Raw genomic sequence first — 14,064 nt, 5'->3', positions numbered from 1 at the left:
CTGTTTAGCACTTTGATTTTACTTTTTTATTTTAGTTTTTCATGCTACTGTATATTATATCTGTCTGCCTGTAACGAACTGTTGTTATATTGTATGTCTAACTGAAATGCATCTCTCTTGAGAATGAGACTTCATATCCCAATGAGGCTCACTTCACTTTTTTCACATTTTATGTTACAGCCTTATTCCAAAATGGAGTGAATTCATTTTTTCCCCACAAACGTCTTCTTACAACACCCCATAATGACAACATAAAATTTATTTTTTTTAATTTTTGCAAATTTATTAAAAATAAAAACTAAGAAATCACATGTACATAAGTATTCACACCCACTCCCAATCCCAATGCAGCCCTCTACTTGGTACACCTATCTTTGGGCAGTTTTGCCCATTCCTCTTTGCAGCACCTCTCAAGCTCAATCAGGTTGGATGGGGAGCATTGGTAGGGACGGTGTCTGGTTTCCTCCAAACATGACGCCTGGTTTCATGCCAAAGAGTTCAATCTTTGTCTCATCAGACCAGAGAATTTGTTTCTCATGGTCTGAGAGTCCTTTGGGTGCCTTTTGGCAAACTCAGGCAGGCTGCCATGTGCCTTTTATTAAGGAGTGATTTGTACATGGCCACTCTACCATACAGGCTTGACTGGTGAATTGCTTCAGAGATAGTTGACCGTCTGGAAAGTTCTCCTCTCTCCACAGAGGAATGTTGGAGCTCTGACAGAGTAACCGTCAGGCTCTTGGTCACCTCCCTGACTAAGGCCCTTCTCCCCTGTTTTGCTCAGTTTAGACGGGCAGCCAGCTCTAGGAAGAGTCCTGGTGGATTTGAACTTCTTCCATTTAACGGATGATGTAGGCCACTGTGCTTATTGGGACCTTCAAAGCAGCAGCAATGCTTCTGTACCCTTCCCCAGATTTGTATCTCGAGACAGTCCTGTCTCAGAGGTCCACAGACAGTTCCTTGGACTTCATGCTTGGTTTGTGCTCTGACATGCACCGTCAACTGTGGAACCTTATATGTAGACAGGTGTGTGTCTTTCCAAATCATATCCAATCAACTGAATTTACTCCAGGTGGACTCCAATTAAGCTGTAGAAACATCTTAAGGATGATCAGCCGAAACAGGATCCAGCTGAGCTCAATTTTGAGCTTCATGCAAAGGCTGTGAATACTTATGTACATGTGATTGCTTAGGTTTTTATTTTTCACAAATTTGCAAAAATAAAAAAAAAAACATTTTTCACATTGTCATAATAGGTATTGTGTGTAGAACTGTGATGGAAAAAATAAATGTAATTAATTTTGAAATAAGACTGTAACATAAAAAATGTGGAAAAAGCACAGCACTGTGAATACTTTCCGTATGCACTGTACCTGTGCAAAAGAATTGATAAATAACATAATCACATTAGAATCACTGTTTGGCTGGAAAATGTTTCACCACTCATCCAAGTGGCTTCTTCAGCCTAAGATAATATTGCTTTGGCAACGCCCAGATATACTCCTCCAGGGTGGGGTCCTCCATTGTTAGCTACAAACGATCATAAGACTGAACAATGACCCGGTTTCACGAGAGGTTGTCAGAATCATTTTCATCCTCATAGGGTCATTAGGCTAATATCTGTTTTTTTTTTTTGGTTCTGATTTTTCTGGAAAGGCATAAAACGACAGCATTGTAAGTTGTGGAAAGGTGATGTCTCAGACCTCCACCCCTGTTGAGGAACTGCCTTTTGAATCTGACATGGATGACTTCCTTTACCCCCTCTCACAAACCGCTTATGGTCGTCGGTCCAAAATGCGAAGTTGGTCATTTTTAAAAGAGGATCCTTTGTCCTTAAGGTGAAGGAATACAGCTGAGTCCTGACCAGAAGAATTGTACTTTGTATGTTGGGACATTCGTTTTGCCTGTTTGGTTTCTCCAGTGTAGAGGTCAGAGCACTGCTCACTGCACTGGACAGCATACACCATAAGGCTTTTCTTCTGCAGTGGAACTGGATCTATAGGGTGGGCTAGTCTGTCTCAGTGGGTCAGTAGGTAGGAATGTTGTGTTTCCTAAAAAATCGTTTTTAGCTTTTCTGAAAGGCCAGCTACATATGGAATGTTCAGATTCTTCCTCTTGCCCTGGTTCTCCACTCTGTCTCTGTCATTTTGGATTAGTCCTTTGGTGGACTGGCAAAGGCCCACCAGGGGTATCCTTTGGCTTTTGCGCTTGTGGGAATGTGTTCTGCTCTGTGGTGTTGTGTCTTGATCACTCACTTTCTGTTGTAATGGATGATGTGAATTAAATAACAGCTACTGATTTATGTGGGTGGGATTCCTATAGATCTCAGTTTCAAGGTTTCCACTGTTTTGATATGTGCTACGCAACCCAGAAAAGCCAGAACGTTGTCCTTGGTGTCCTCGCCAGTGAACTTGGTGTTGTTTTCTACCGTGTTGATATGGTCAGTAAAGGTTACACTTGTGCCTCTTTTGTTTCATCCAGGTGTTGTCAACATATCAGAACCGTTGGGTGTGCCTTGTTACCTGCAAAGAATCTAGGGCAGGGTTGGGCAACTTGTTCCAGAAAGGGCCAAGAGGGTGCAGGATTTCTTTGCAGCCACTGACTCCGCCAGGGTATTTCACTGATTAACTGATTCCATCTGCTCAAAGTGATATCAATCAGTGAAATCACCTGGCAGAGTCAGTGGAAAGAAAACCTGCACCCTCTTGGCCCTTTCTGGAACAAGTTGCCCACCCCTGATCTAGGGCTTTTCTCTTCACATCCTCCATGAAGATGTTGTTAATGATCATTGAAACTGGGGATTCTATGGCACAACTGTGTTTCTGTCTGTAAAATTCACCTTGGTACGTGAAGTAAGTTAAGGCATTGCATAATCTGGTAATTTTCACCCTGCTGCAAAGAAATTGCCCACCACACGCTCCAAAGAATAACATAATGGTAAATGGTCTGCATTTATATAACGCTTTTCCATCTGCATCAGATGCTCAAAGCGCTTTACAATTATGCCTCACATTCACCCCGATGTCAGGGTGCTGCCATACAAGGTGCTCACTACACACCGGGAGCAATAGGGATTAAAGACCTTGCCCAAGGGCCCTTAGTGATTTTCCAGTCAGGCGGGGATTTGAACCCATGATCTTCTGGACTCAAGCCCAACACCTTAACCACTAGACCATCACCTCCCCTCCTATAATCTGCATTGTATTTTAATTTTAGCCTTTAGTTATAATTCGGCATCAAAATAACTATGTAGCTAAATTCACATTCAAGCATAAATGATTTATTTCAAGATGTATGTATGAAATAAAACCAAAGCCATTATCAAGTTACAGGTAGAAGACACACATTACCCCATCTGCACAGATTACATAAATTATTTATTTCAAGATGCATGAATGAAATAAAAACCAAAGCCATTTATCAAGTTAAGGGAGAAGACACACATTACCCCATCTGCACAGATTACATCCGATTACCAGTATTTGCTTTTGTGGATCATGATGTGTCACAATGTCATAACATTTTTAAACATGTTGAGAACTTTTATGATTGGTCTCAGCCTTGTATTATGCTACATTACCACAGATACACTTTTTCATACCCCAATTCATTTTTGTGTTTTTTTTTTTCCACCTAAAATGTACACATTCAGGTGTCAAAATTCTGCAATTGGAGGCTGGTTTAAGAAATCCAGTTAATCCAGATTTTGTAGATTGTTATTCAGATCCAGACCAAATATCGTCAATTCTTAGATATTACCAATCTATGCCATTTTTTTCAAAATAAAAGCTCTGTGCATTATCCCTTGAGAAATCATGAAAATGTAAAACAATGACCTATGTCACAATGTCGAGGAAAGTGAAAAATGTCTCATATAACTATGTCTACCTTTGTTCTCTTGAGGTCTAGAGAAGACCTCAAGAGAGCAAATACAGAGGGTTCCCCACCAGGTGAAAACCATTAATCAGCCTAAAAAATGATTAGATTAGACTTTGCCAAAAAACATTTAAAAGCAGCTAGCCCAGTTCTGGAACAGCATTCTTGGAAATTGAAATTGGGAGCCTCCTGTCCACACACATTCTGTGAGGTTGTGGTTGGCTTCCTGATAGAAAAAACTGCAAAATGGCAAACTCATGGAATAATCACCAACTCCACTGTAATCCATCTGCAAGCATACATCGTCATCCTGGAGTGCTTCCCCCACCCTCTGGAGTGTCGGGATCATCGGGATAATTGGAAACAACTTTTGGACGGTTCAAAATTTCGACACTGATAGAAATCGTTGTCAACTTCGACTGGATCACCTGCAAGTTTGCGGCAGCTTAACTGGCTGTCGGCAACATCCCGGGAACGCTGCTGCAAGCTAACTGCATGGGATTTGTACCAAACACTGATGCAGCTCTGTGCCTGATCTGTTATCCTAAAGCTCACTGTGGCATGGCAGCAAGCAGGTGGTGAAGTATTCCATCACATGAATAGGTGTCCACCAGTGGCAAGGCCACCGTCAGCTTCAGCTCTGTCTCTTTTTTGTGGCTTTGGATGCCATTTGCTTCCCAATTTGTATATGCAGCCAGGCTGGAAACTGACCGTAACATGTGGACACAAGGCTTAAGATCAACCTGTACCAGAATGATGGAAAGAAGAAAGTATGGAGAAGGCTTGGAATGGCTCATGGTCCAAAGCACACTACGTCTTCTGTGTGTGTTAGTATATACAGTACAGTTAGTATTTGGTACATGGTAGAGGCAGTGTGATGGTATGGGCATGTATGGCTTCCAATAGCACTGGGTCACTTGTTTATATTGTTGTTGTGACAGAAGGCAGAAGCAGCCGGATGAATTCTGAAGTATATAGGGATATACTTTCTGCTCAGACTCAGCCAAATGCAGCAAAGTTGATTGGACATCACTTCGCAGTACAAATGGACAGTGACCCAAAAACATAGAGTGAAAGCAACCCAAGAGCTTTTTAAGGCAAAGAAGAGGAATATTCTGCAATGCCTGAGTCAGTCACCAGATGTCAACCCGGTCAAGTATTCATTTCACTTGCTTAAGACAAAATGTAAGGCAGAAAGACCCGCAAACAAGCAACAGCTGAAGACAGCTGCAGTAAAAGCCTGGCAAAGCATCAGAAAGGAGGAAAACCGGTGTTTGTTGGTGTCTCTAGGTTTCAGACTCCAGGCATTATTCTCAACAAAATACACTAAAAAAGAGAATAGTTGAACCAACTTAAATTAATTGTTTCAATTGGTAACATCTAAATGAATCAAGTATTTTGAACTTAAGATTGTAAGTTAGTTGATCTAACTTATTAACCCTCTGGGGCCGACGCGACGGCTAAGACCAAGCTTTACTAAATTATAAATAACTTTTTAATGATATGAGACAGAAACATACATTTTTGCTGAAAAGTTAACTCCGCGGACTTTCAAGCCAGCCATCGGCCATCTTTGTACTCCTCATAGAAGCTGTGTGATGACGTGCGCAATGTGACTGTCCAATCGGAATTGGTTCACCATCACATGGTTTTCCAAAATCCAATTGTAGGGCAGATTTACCTCACATGAAAAGCCAAAGATCGTTTTCATGAGTGATATGTTACTAGTTGGCCCATTTGAATAGCCCCCTGGGTGCTCCAATGAGTAGATTAGATTAGATTAGATAAGCCTTTATTCATCCCTCAATGGGGAAATTTCAGATTTCCACACTCACATTCCACATACAAACAGCAATTGATCTACAATTATTACTTGTTTACCGTAATAATGGCACACATCAGAATTAGGACAACACATATACATTTACATTGTTTATGTGCACTAACTTGAAACAGTCCGTTTTCCAATTGAAGCGATGTGAGTGTGTTCGTAGCCACTGCAACTATCAAGTCGCACTGCCTGCCAGCTTGGGAAAGAACGGAGGCCAGCCACAGGAAGGGAGGGGCAGGAAAGAGGTGAGAGGAGAAAAATGGAGCATGCTTCAGTCCATGTGTAAGTCTGTCAGTTTATTGTCCTTGTGGGTTGAGATAAGAATGGAGCCGAATAATCTCACCAGAGCCTGGATAAATTCCTCCAGAGGTAAACAGTGGGCAATTGACCTTGATGCTAGATAGCCTGTAGTGTTGCAGCCGAGCAGTGAAAAACACTATTAACAGTTCCACTAGCACAGTCAAATCCCAATTATGAATTAAGAATATTCCCAATATTGAATTAAGAATATTCACCAGCCTCCGAAACCTTCAGCTTTAACTGCAAGGCACGCATCTGCTCCAAGGTGTCATCCAATTTACGTCTGAGTTCAAGAGTCAACGCAGTCTGAGAATACACTGCCTTTCCAACCTCGTTAATCATGACGGACAAGCGAGGGCCGGTGGTTCTTGATGCTGCCGTCTTGCCAATTTTCCGGTAGATCAGGGCAGCACATAAGCCAAAAAGTACCAGCCCTGCTACCATGAGACTAAAAATGATTAAATCCTCGACATCCTCAATGGAGAAAGGCGCCAAGCATGCCACACGCCAGGAACTCCAGGAGTCGATGACATAGCCTGCAGGATACGTTCCATCTGGGCAGGCAGGATCCCCCGGTCCTGACCTTCTTGTAGAAAAAATGGTGTCAATAGCGTTCAGAGACCAGCTGATCAATTCCATGGTTAATCCAATAGTAGTCCAATAGATCCAGAATCCAATATCGTTTTGAGGAATTCACAGTCTGGTGGAGTAGGGACTTGAAAGTTAAAAGCAGAGAGATAAGGGAGAGTGGAGGAGATACGACCACCCTCGTCGGAGTCCCAAGCTGAGTACATACTATTAGTACATACTCAGTGTGCCCTGCGCCATTACGCACAGCGATCAGTGAAAGCAGGAGCAGACAGAGAGCCTCTGATCACAATCTCACGTGCTCAATCAAAGAATGTGTAATTATCAGGATTGCTCCACTAGTTTGCATGTGAATGTTACTGGATAACTCTGTTGCTTTTTCTGCATAAAACACTGTTTACTAAATCAATGGACAACAAAACGCGTAGACCATTTTGTATATATTGTTCAAAATGTGCTTTTGTGTTTGTTTGAACCTTTTTGTTGTACAGTCTTTCACACAAGACCTCAAATTACCTTTATAAAGTGTCAAAACAGTTGTTTATTATAGTTTGCTGTGTGTTTTGAATAAATGTGTGTGGAAAATTATTTTTCGCTTTATTTTTTCCTTGCCTATTTTTGATTGTAAACCTTTATTAATAAAACACAACAAAAACATATACATTCTGAAAGCACAGGTTGTCCTGAAAAAAAGAGACATAAAACTTGATTGTGGGATGCAGGGAGAGCTGTTAACAGCAATAATAAAACATTTATGCCAGGCGAGTGAACTGTCCAAAAAATGCCCTCAGACCCCAGAGGGTTAACTTAGGTTCAAACAACTTAATTCATTTAGATGTTACCAATTTAAACAACTTTTTTAAGTTGGTTCTTTTTTCAGTGTATTAAAAATGAACATTTCATTTATGGTTATGTTAATTTTTGCAGTTACTTTTTAGACCATGAAATTAGGAGACTTTGTAGAAAAATGGTTGCAGTTCCCAAAAGCTTCAAAGGATATTTTTGGTGAATTAAACTTGGAAGTCTGCACTTCAATTGCATCTCAGCTGTTTAATTTCAAATCCAATGTGGTGGCATGCATCAACCAAATCATGAAAATTGTGTCATTGACCAAATATTTCTGGGCCGAACTGTTTATGTGCGCAAGAGAATGGAAGTACCTGTTAAAGGACTTCATGTGTTGGTGGAGGCATGTTCTTTTCAAGTGCCGCTCGAGGTTGGCTGTTTTATTGATTTATTTCAATAAAAGGCCTATAATAGAGTACAGTTTTAAGTGTACTGGCTCACCTTCTCTGCACTCTGGTCCAGTCCAGCCATCCATGCACATCTTGGCACCATTTGGGTCACAGTTGAAGTGGCCAAAGAAGTCATCACGAGCCCGGCAGAACTTGTTGCAGAACGGTCCATAGTAGGTGGTGTCACAGCGGAACCGCAACCAATACTCCAAACTGAGAGTCCGTCCATGGTGGTGGTATATCTGCCACTGTTCACCAGGGTTCAACATGGAGGAGATGAGGACACGTTCAATCAACTGTCCTGAAGGAGACAGATACAGAAAGTATTTCAAAAATATTCTGTAACATTTATTTTTATTGATGTATTTAACAGAAGAGATAAAATGACAGGCACTGGATGTAATGTGCATTAAACACATTATATTCAATCAAGGTGGGCAGGCAGAGTGCAAAAAAAAACCAAACAAACCCCGTGCTAAAGGTTGGGTTTTTATTTTTGGACCTTCAAAACTTTTCCAAACAATGTCATGTGGGCAGCACGGTGGCATAGTTGGCTCACAACAAGCAGGTCCTCGGATCACGTCACGCCTGGTCCTTTCTGTGTGGAGCCACTGCAGATCAGTATCATTCCACAGAGACAGCTCTCACTAAAGTGGTGAATGATCTTCTGCTTGCAATGGAATCAGACACCACTACATTTATATATTATATTGACGATTTATTTCATTCATTTAAAAGAAAAAACAGAAAAGCAAAATTAACAAAACATTACAAACCATTGAACGAAAAGGAGCAGTTTGGAAGAACAAGTCTTATATATTCTGCCCCTTTTTTACAATACAATCTTGCCAAGCATCATCAATCGACATCATTGCATTTCTATGACTTTGTCACATGCCACCGACTTCTTTCCTAATTTTAACCATGATTTAAAAGACTACATCCCTAATAGATTACATTTTAAACTTCAAACATTCTAAACATTATTAACAGATTACATTTTTGGCTTTGTCACAGCCCACTGACTTATTTCATAGTTTCATACTACGAAATACATCAAGTTTAATGCGTTTTTTAAATAATTTAAGCGACGTTGATTCTTTGATTTCTTTGTTGAGGTTGTTCCATAATTTTACACCATTCACTACAATACTCCGTTCCTTTATCTTGGTTCTGAATCTTGGTTTTTTAAAGACTTCTATGCCCTTCAAATTATAACTACTTACTCTTTTTTGAAACATATTTTGAATGTTTATTGGTAAGGTATTGTTATTCGCTTGGTACATTTGTAGTAATTTCAAATCAACTAAATCATGAAATTTAAGTACCCTATACTTAATAAACAATGGATTAGATGGATCTCTAAATCGACTGTTGCCAATCACTTTTAAAGCTCTTTTCTGCAAAATAAATAAAGGTTGTATATAAGTTGTACATGTTGATCCCCAGATTTCTACACAATAAGTCAAATATGGAACAATCAATGAATTGTACAATGTTAACAATCCATAACTATTTAATGAATATTTAACTTTGTGCAAAACAGCAATGGCTTTCGCTATCTTTCCTTTTATGTAATTTATGTGTGACTTCCATGTAAAATCTTCATCAATCATAACTCCTAAAAATTTTGTTTCTTTTACCCTTTGAATGTCCATTCCATCTATTTTTAATGACACATCATTGTTTTAACTCTGTCATTAAACAATATGAAATTTGTTTTATTAAGATTAAGTGACAATCTGTTTATATCAAACCAATATTTCACTTTTTCCTACTCTGTATTTATCACTTGTGCTACTTCCTGTATATCTGATCCAGAGTAAAATAATGTTGTGTCATCAGCAAATAAAATGCTACCAAGTACATTAGATATATTCACAAAATCATTGATATACAAAATAAACAGTTTGGGTCCAAGTACTGACCCTTGTGGTACTCCACACATAATATTACACAATTCTGATTTAGTATTATTTATCTGAACAAACTGTTTTCTATTTTCTAAGTAGCTTTTTACCCACTGATGTGAAATCCCTCTTATTCCATATTGTTGTAACTTGTGAAGCAATCTTGAATGATCAATAACATCAAAAGCTTTTTTCAAGTCAATAAAAACACTTACCATATAATCCTTATCTATTGCTGTTGATATTTTCTGTGTTAATTCCATAATTGCCATAGCTGTCGAATGTTTTGTTCTGAATCCATACTGAGCATTATTTAAAATATGATGTTTCTCAATTAATTTATCCAACCTTGTCACAAAAACCTTTTCCATAATTTTAGAAAACTGTGGAAGCAATGACACTGGCCTGTAATTTGAAACGTTATGTTTGTCTCCATTTTTATACAACCCCTGGCAAAAATTATGGAATCACCGGCCTCAGAGGATGTTCATTCAGTTGTTTAATTATGTAGAAAAAAAGCAGATCACAGACATGACACAAAACTAAAGTCATTTCAAATGGCAACTTTCTGGCTTTAAGAAACACTATAAGAAATCAAGAAAAAAAAATTGTGGCAGTCAGTAACGGTTACTTTTTTAGACCAAGCAGAGGAAAAAAATATGGAATCACTCAATTCTGAGGAAAAAAATTATGGAATCACCCTGTAAATTTTCATCCCCCAAATTAACACCTGCATCAAATCAGATCTGCTCATTGACATTGACCCTATGTCATGACATTGACCCTATGTGTCTTTTTGCAAGGAATGTTTTTGCAGTTTTTGCTCTATGGCAAGATGCATTATCATCTTGAAAAATTATTTCATCATCCCCAAACATCCTTTCACGCTTTGATGTCTTCCTTGGTCTACCAGTATGTTTGCCTTTAACAACCTTCCCATGTTGTTTGTATTTGGTCCAGAGTTTAGACACAGCTGACTGTGAACAACCAATATCTTTTGCAACATTGCGTGATGATTTACTCTCTTTTAAGAGTTTGATAATCCTCTCCTTTGTTTCAATTGACATCTCTCGTGTTGGAGCCATGATTCATGTCAGTCCACTTGGTGCAACAGCTCTCCAAGGTGTGTTCACTCCTTTTTAGATGCAGACTAATGAGCAGATCTGATATGATGCAGGTGTTAGTTTTGGGGATGAAAATTTACAGGGTGATTCCATAATTTTTTCCTCAGAATTGAGTGATTCCATATTTTTTTCCTCTGCTTGGTCTAAAAAAGTAATCGTTACTGACTGCCACAATCTTTTTTTCTTGATTTCTTATAGTGTTTCTTAAAGCCAGAAAGTTGCCATTTGAAATGACTTTAGTTTTGTGTCATGTCTGTGATCTGCTTTTTTTCTACAAAATTAAACAACTGAATGAACATCCTCCGAGGCCGGTGATTCCATAATTTTTGCCAGGGGTTGTATAATGGGACTTCCTTGGCAATTTTCATTTTGTCTGGGAAAATTCCTGTTGACAGAGACAGATTACAAATGTAAGTGAATGGTTCAATAACAGTTTCTATTATACTTTTTACAGTCATCATGTCTAAATCTTCATAGTCAGTTGATCTTTTGCTTACACAGTTTTTTTTACAATATTCCTTATTTCATCTTTTTCCACATTGTCAAGGAAAATACTATTGACTGTATTTACAATTGTATTTAATTTATCTTCTACTATTGGTTTATTTCCCACCAGATTTGATTCCACCTTTGAGAAATAATCATTAAACTCATTTACAACTTCTTTTATATCATTTATCTCTTTATTTTCCTTGACAAGGTAATTCGGAAAAGTTGATTTCACTCCGTCACTTTCCATCACACTTTTTATAATTCCCCATGTTGCCCTCATATTGTCTTTACTCTTATTCAATTGTTCACTATAATAGTCTTTTTTTGTTTCCTAATTATTGTCAGTAGTTTATTTTTATATTTTTTGTATCTGTGTTCTGTTTCCTTTGTTTGCATTTTTAAAAAGCACTTATATAGTTTTTCTTTACACAAGCGTTTTTATTCCGTGGTCAGCCATGGTTTATTTACTCTTTTCTTACTAGTTTTTATTAATTTACAATTTTTATTATATGATTTCATCAGTATTTTCATGAATGAACTATATGTTACATTAACGTCACCGACATAAACCTCTTCCCAATTTTGATTTTTAAGATCATAATTTAATGCCTCTAAGGCTTTTAATGACTTATCTCTTTTAAAGTTTATAACAGTTTTTTTGTACCTATTTTTATATTTAAATATTGAAAAAACTGGTAAATGATCACTGAGATCTGTCATCAATATCCCATTCTTAATAATTTCATCTGTTCTATTTGTGAATATATTGTCAATTGCAGTTGCACTTTGCGATGTAATTCTGGTTGGTTTTGTTATCAAGGGGAATAAACCCAAGCTTTTCATTGAATTCACAAAATCACTTAACTCTTTGGCAACTGGAGCTTTCCACATTAACATTAAAGTCTCCACACATAAAGAGCGTTTTGTTTTTTTATTTGATGAATAATTCTATTATTTTATCTGTAAATTTCACAACACAAGAGTCACAATTTCTATGACATCATCTATAATTGTCATTTCTTCTACAATTTTACATGTCAGATCTGTTTTTATGTACAAAGCAATACCTCCACCTTTTTTTTCTCTTCTATTTACAAAATATAACTCATATCCCTCCATTTGAACATCAGCCATGAGGTCATTTTTAAGCCAAGATCTATGATTGCAACAATGCTGAATCTATTTTAAACTGGTTTAAATAATCTTTTATTTTTGACATTTTATAGTACAAGCTTCGAATGTTTATATGTATGAGTGACAGGGTATCTTCAGTAATTTTTTCACTATTTAACTGTTTTTCCGTATAATACTCACAACCAATTGTAGTCAAGTCAGATATACTTTCATCAATATAGGTGTCTATGTCGTATATTTTATCATCTGTTTCCATGTTTAATCTGATTTTTTGTTGGTCATACTACCAACTGATGTCATATTCATTTGTCTACTCAGGTCTGTACTTTGTAAGGTCCTCCATGTCTCTGATTTGTATACCCTTTGTCCCTTCTCTCACTCTGATCCAAACCCTACAGTTCCAGACCATGTAGCAACAATGTTTCTGTTTTTTTTAATAGTCTTGCTTCCCTGGCAATATCTGCATTTTTTTTCGTTAGATGCTCATTTATATAGACATTTGTTCCTTTCAGATTCTTTGCCTGTCTTAATAATTCATTTTGTATTTTCTGCTTATAAATCGTATTATTATATTTGGTAGTTTATTTTTACTGTCTTTGGATGGAATTGTGTGACAGTCTAAAATAGTGTCTTGATGTATGACAACACCTTTTTGATTTAAAAAATTTGTAACTTGCTGTTCTAATGTTTGTAATTCTTCAGGTGGTGCATCCTCCCCACTGGCTCCACCAGAATCCACCACCCTTGCGTACGACCGATGTTTTGTTTCCAAACCAGTTATTATAACATCATCTTTTCTAGTATATTGTTCAAGTTCATCCACCCGTTGCTCAAGTTTCTTAATAATCTTGTCCTTTTCTTAACAAGATTTTGGAGCTCCTTAATCTCCTTCATCAACTTGTCTAAATTGGACATGTCTTTTGAAATACGATTCAATGAGGTCTTTATCTCCTCCAAGTCTTCCTCCATTTTCTCTGTCTTCCTGGTTGGTGCCATGTTAACTCCTGTAGCTCAGTACAGGCAACTGTAAAGCAATTCCCACTCGTGGTCTCCACCACCACAAATCCGTTCGCCACACACCAACCTTCCCCGATGTTGATCCCAGATATAGCCGCCACCAGCCTCGGTCATAGACCCCGTCAGCCTCGGTCGAAGCAGCCGCAGCCTCAGATGTCACCGCACTAGCCCCGGATGTAGCCTCCACTAGCTTCGGATGTAGCCGTCTCCAGCCTCGGGTGCAGTCGTCGCCACCCCGGATGCAACCGACGCTGTGGGCCTGGATGGATCACCTCCTCCGCCGACGCCGTGGGCCTGGATGGATGGATCACCTCCTCCGCCGACGCTGCTGGCCTAGATGGGTCTCCTTCTCCACCGATGCCGCTGACCTGGATGGGTCGCCTCCTGCGCCAACACCGCGGGCCTGGATGGTTCCCTCCGCTGACGCCGCGGACCTGGATGGTTCCCTCCACCAACACCGCGGTATGGATGGAACCCTCCGCCAACACCGCGGTATGGATGGAACCCTCCGCCGATTTCGCAGGCCTGGATGGTTCGCTCGTGCTGACGCGGCAGACCTG

General features: G+C 38.9%; 1 protein-coding gene across 1 annotated transcript in view; it reads right to left on the bottom strand.

Moving 5' to 3' along the window:
• LOC117508550 (protein jagged-1b) overlaps window positions 1–14,064 on the bottom strand; it is a 266,488-nt gene that overhangs the window by 83,684 nt on the left and 168,740 nt on the right. Inside the window, exon 4 of the mRNA XM_034168334.1 lies at window positions 7,880–8,128. Coding sequence (XP_034024225.1) covers window positions 7,880–8,128 — 249 coding nt within the window. The remainder of the gene's footprint in view (window positions 1–7,879; window positions 8,129–14,064) is intronic.

The sequence above is a fragment of the Thalassophryne amazonica genome, chromosome 4, assembly GCF_902500255.1.
Source record: "Thalassophryne amazonica chromosome 4, fThaAma1.1, whole genome shotgun sequence".
In the NCBI taxonomy this organism is placed as follows: Eukaryota; Metazoa; Chordata; class Actinopteri; order Batrachoidiformes; family Batrachoididae; genus Thalassophryne; species Thalassophryne amazonica.
This window is presented reverse-complemented; position numbering and strand designations above follow the sequence as displayed.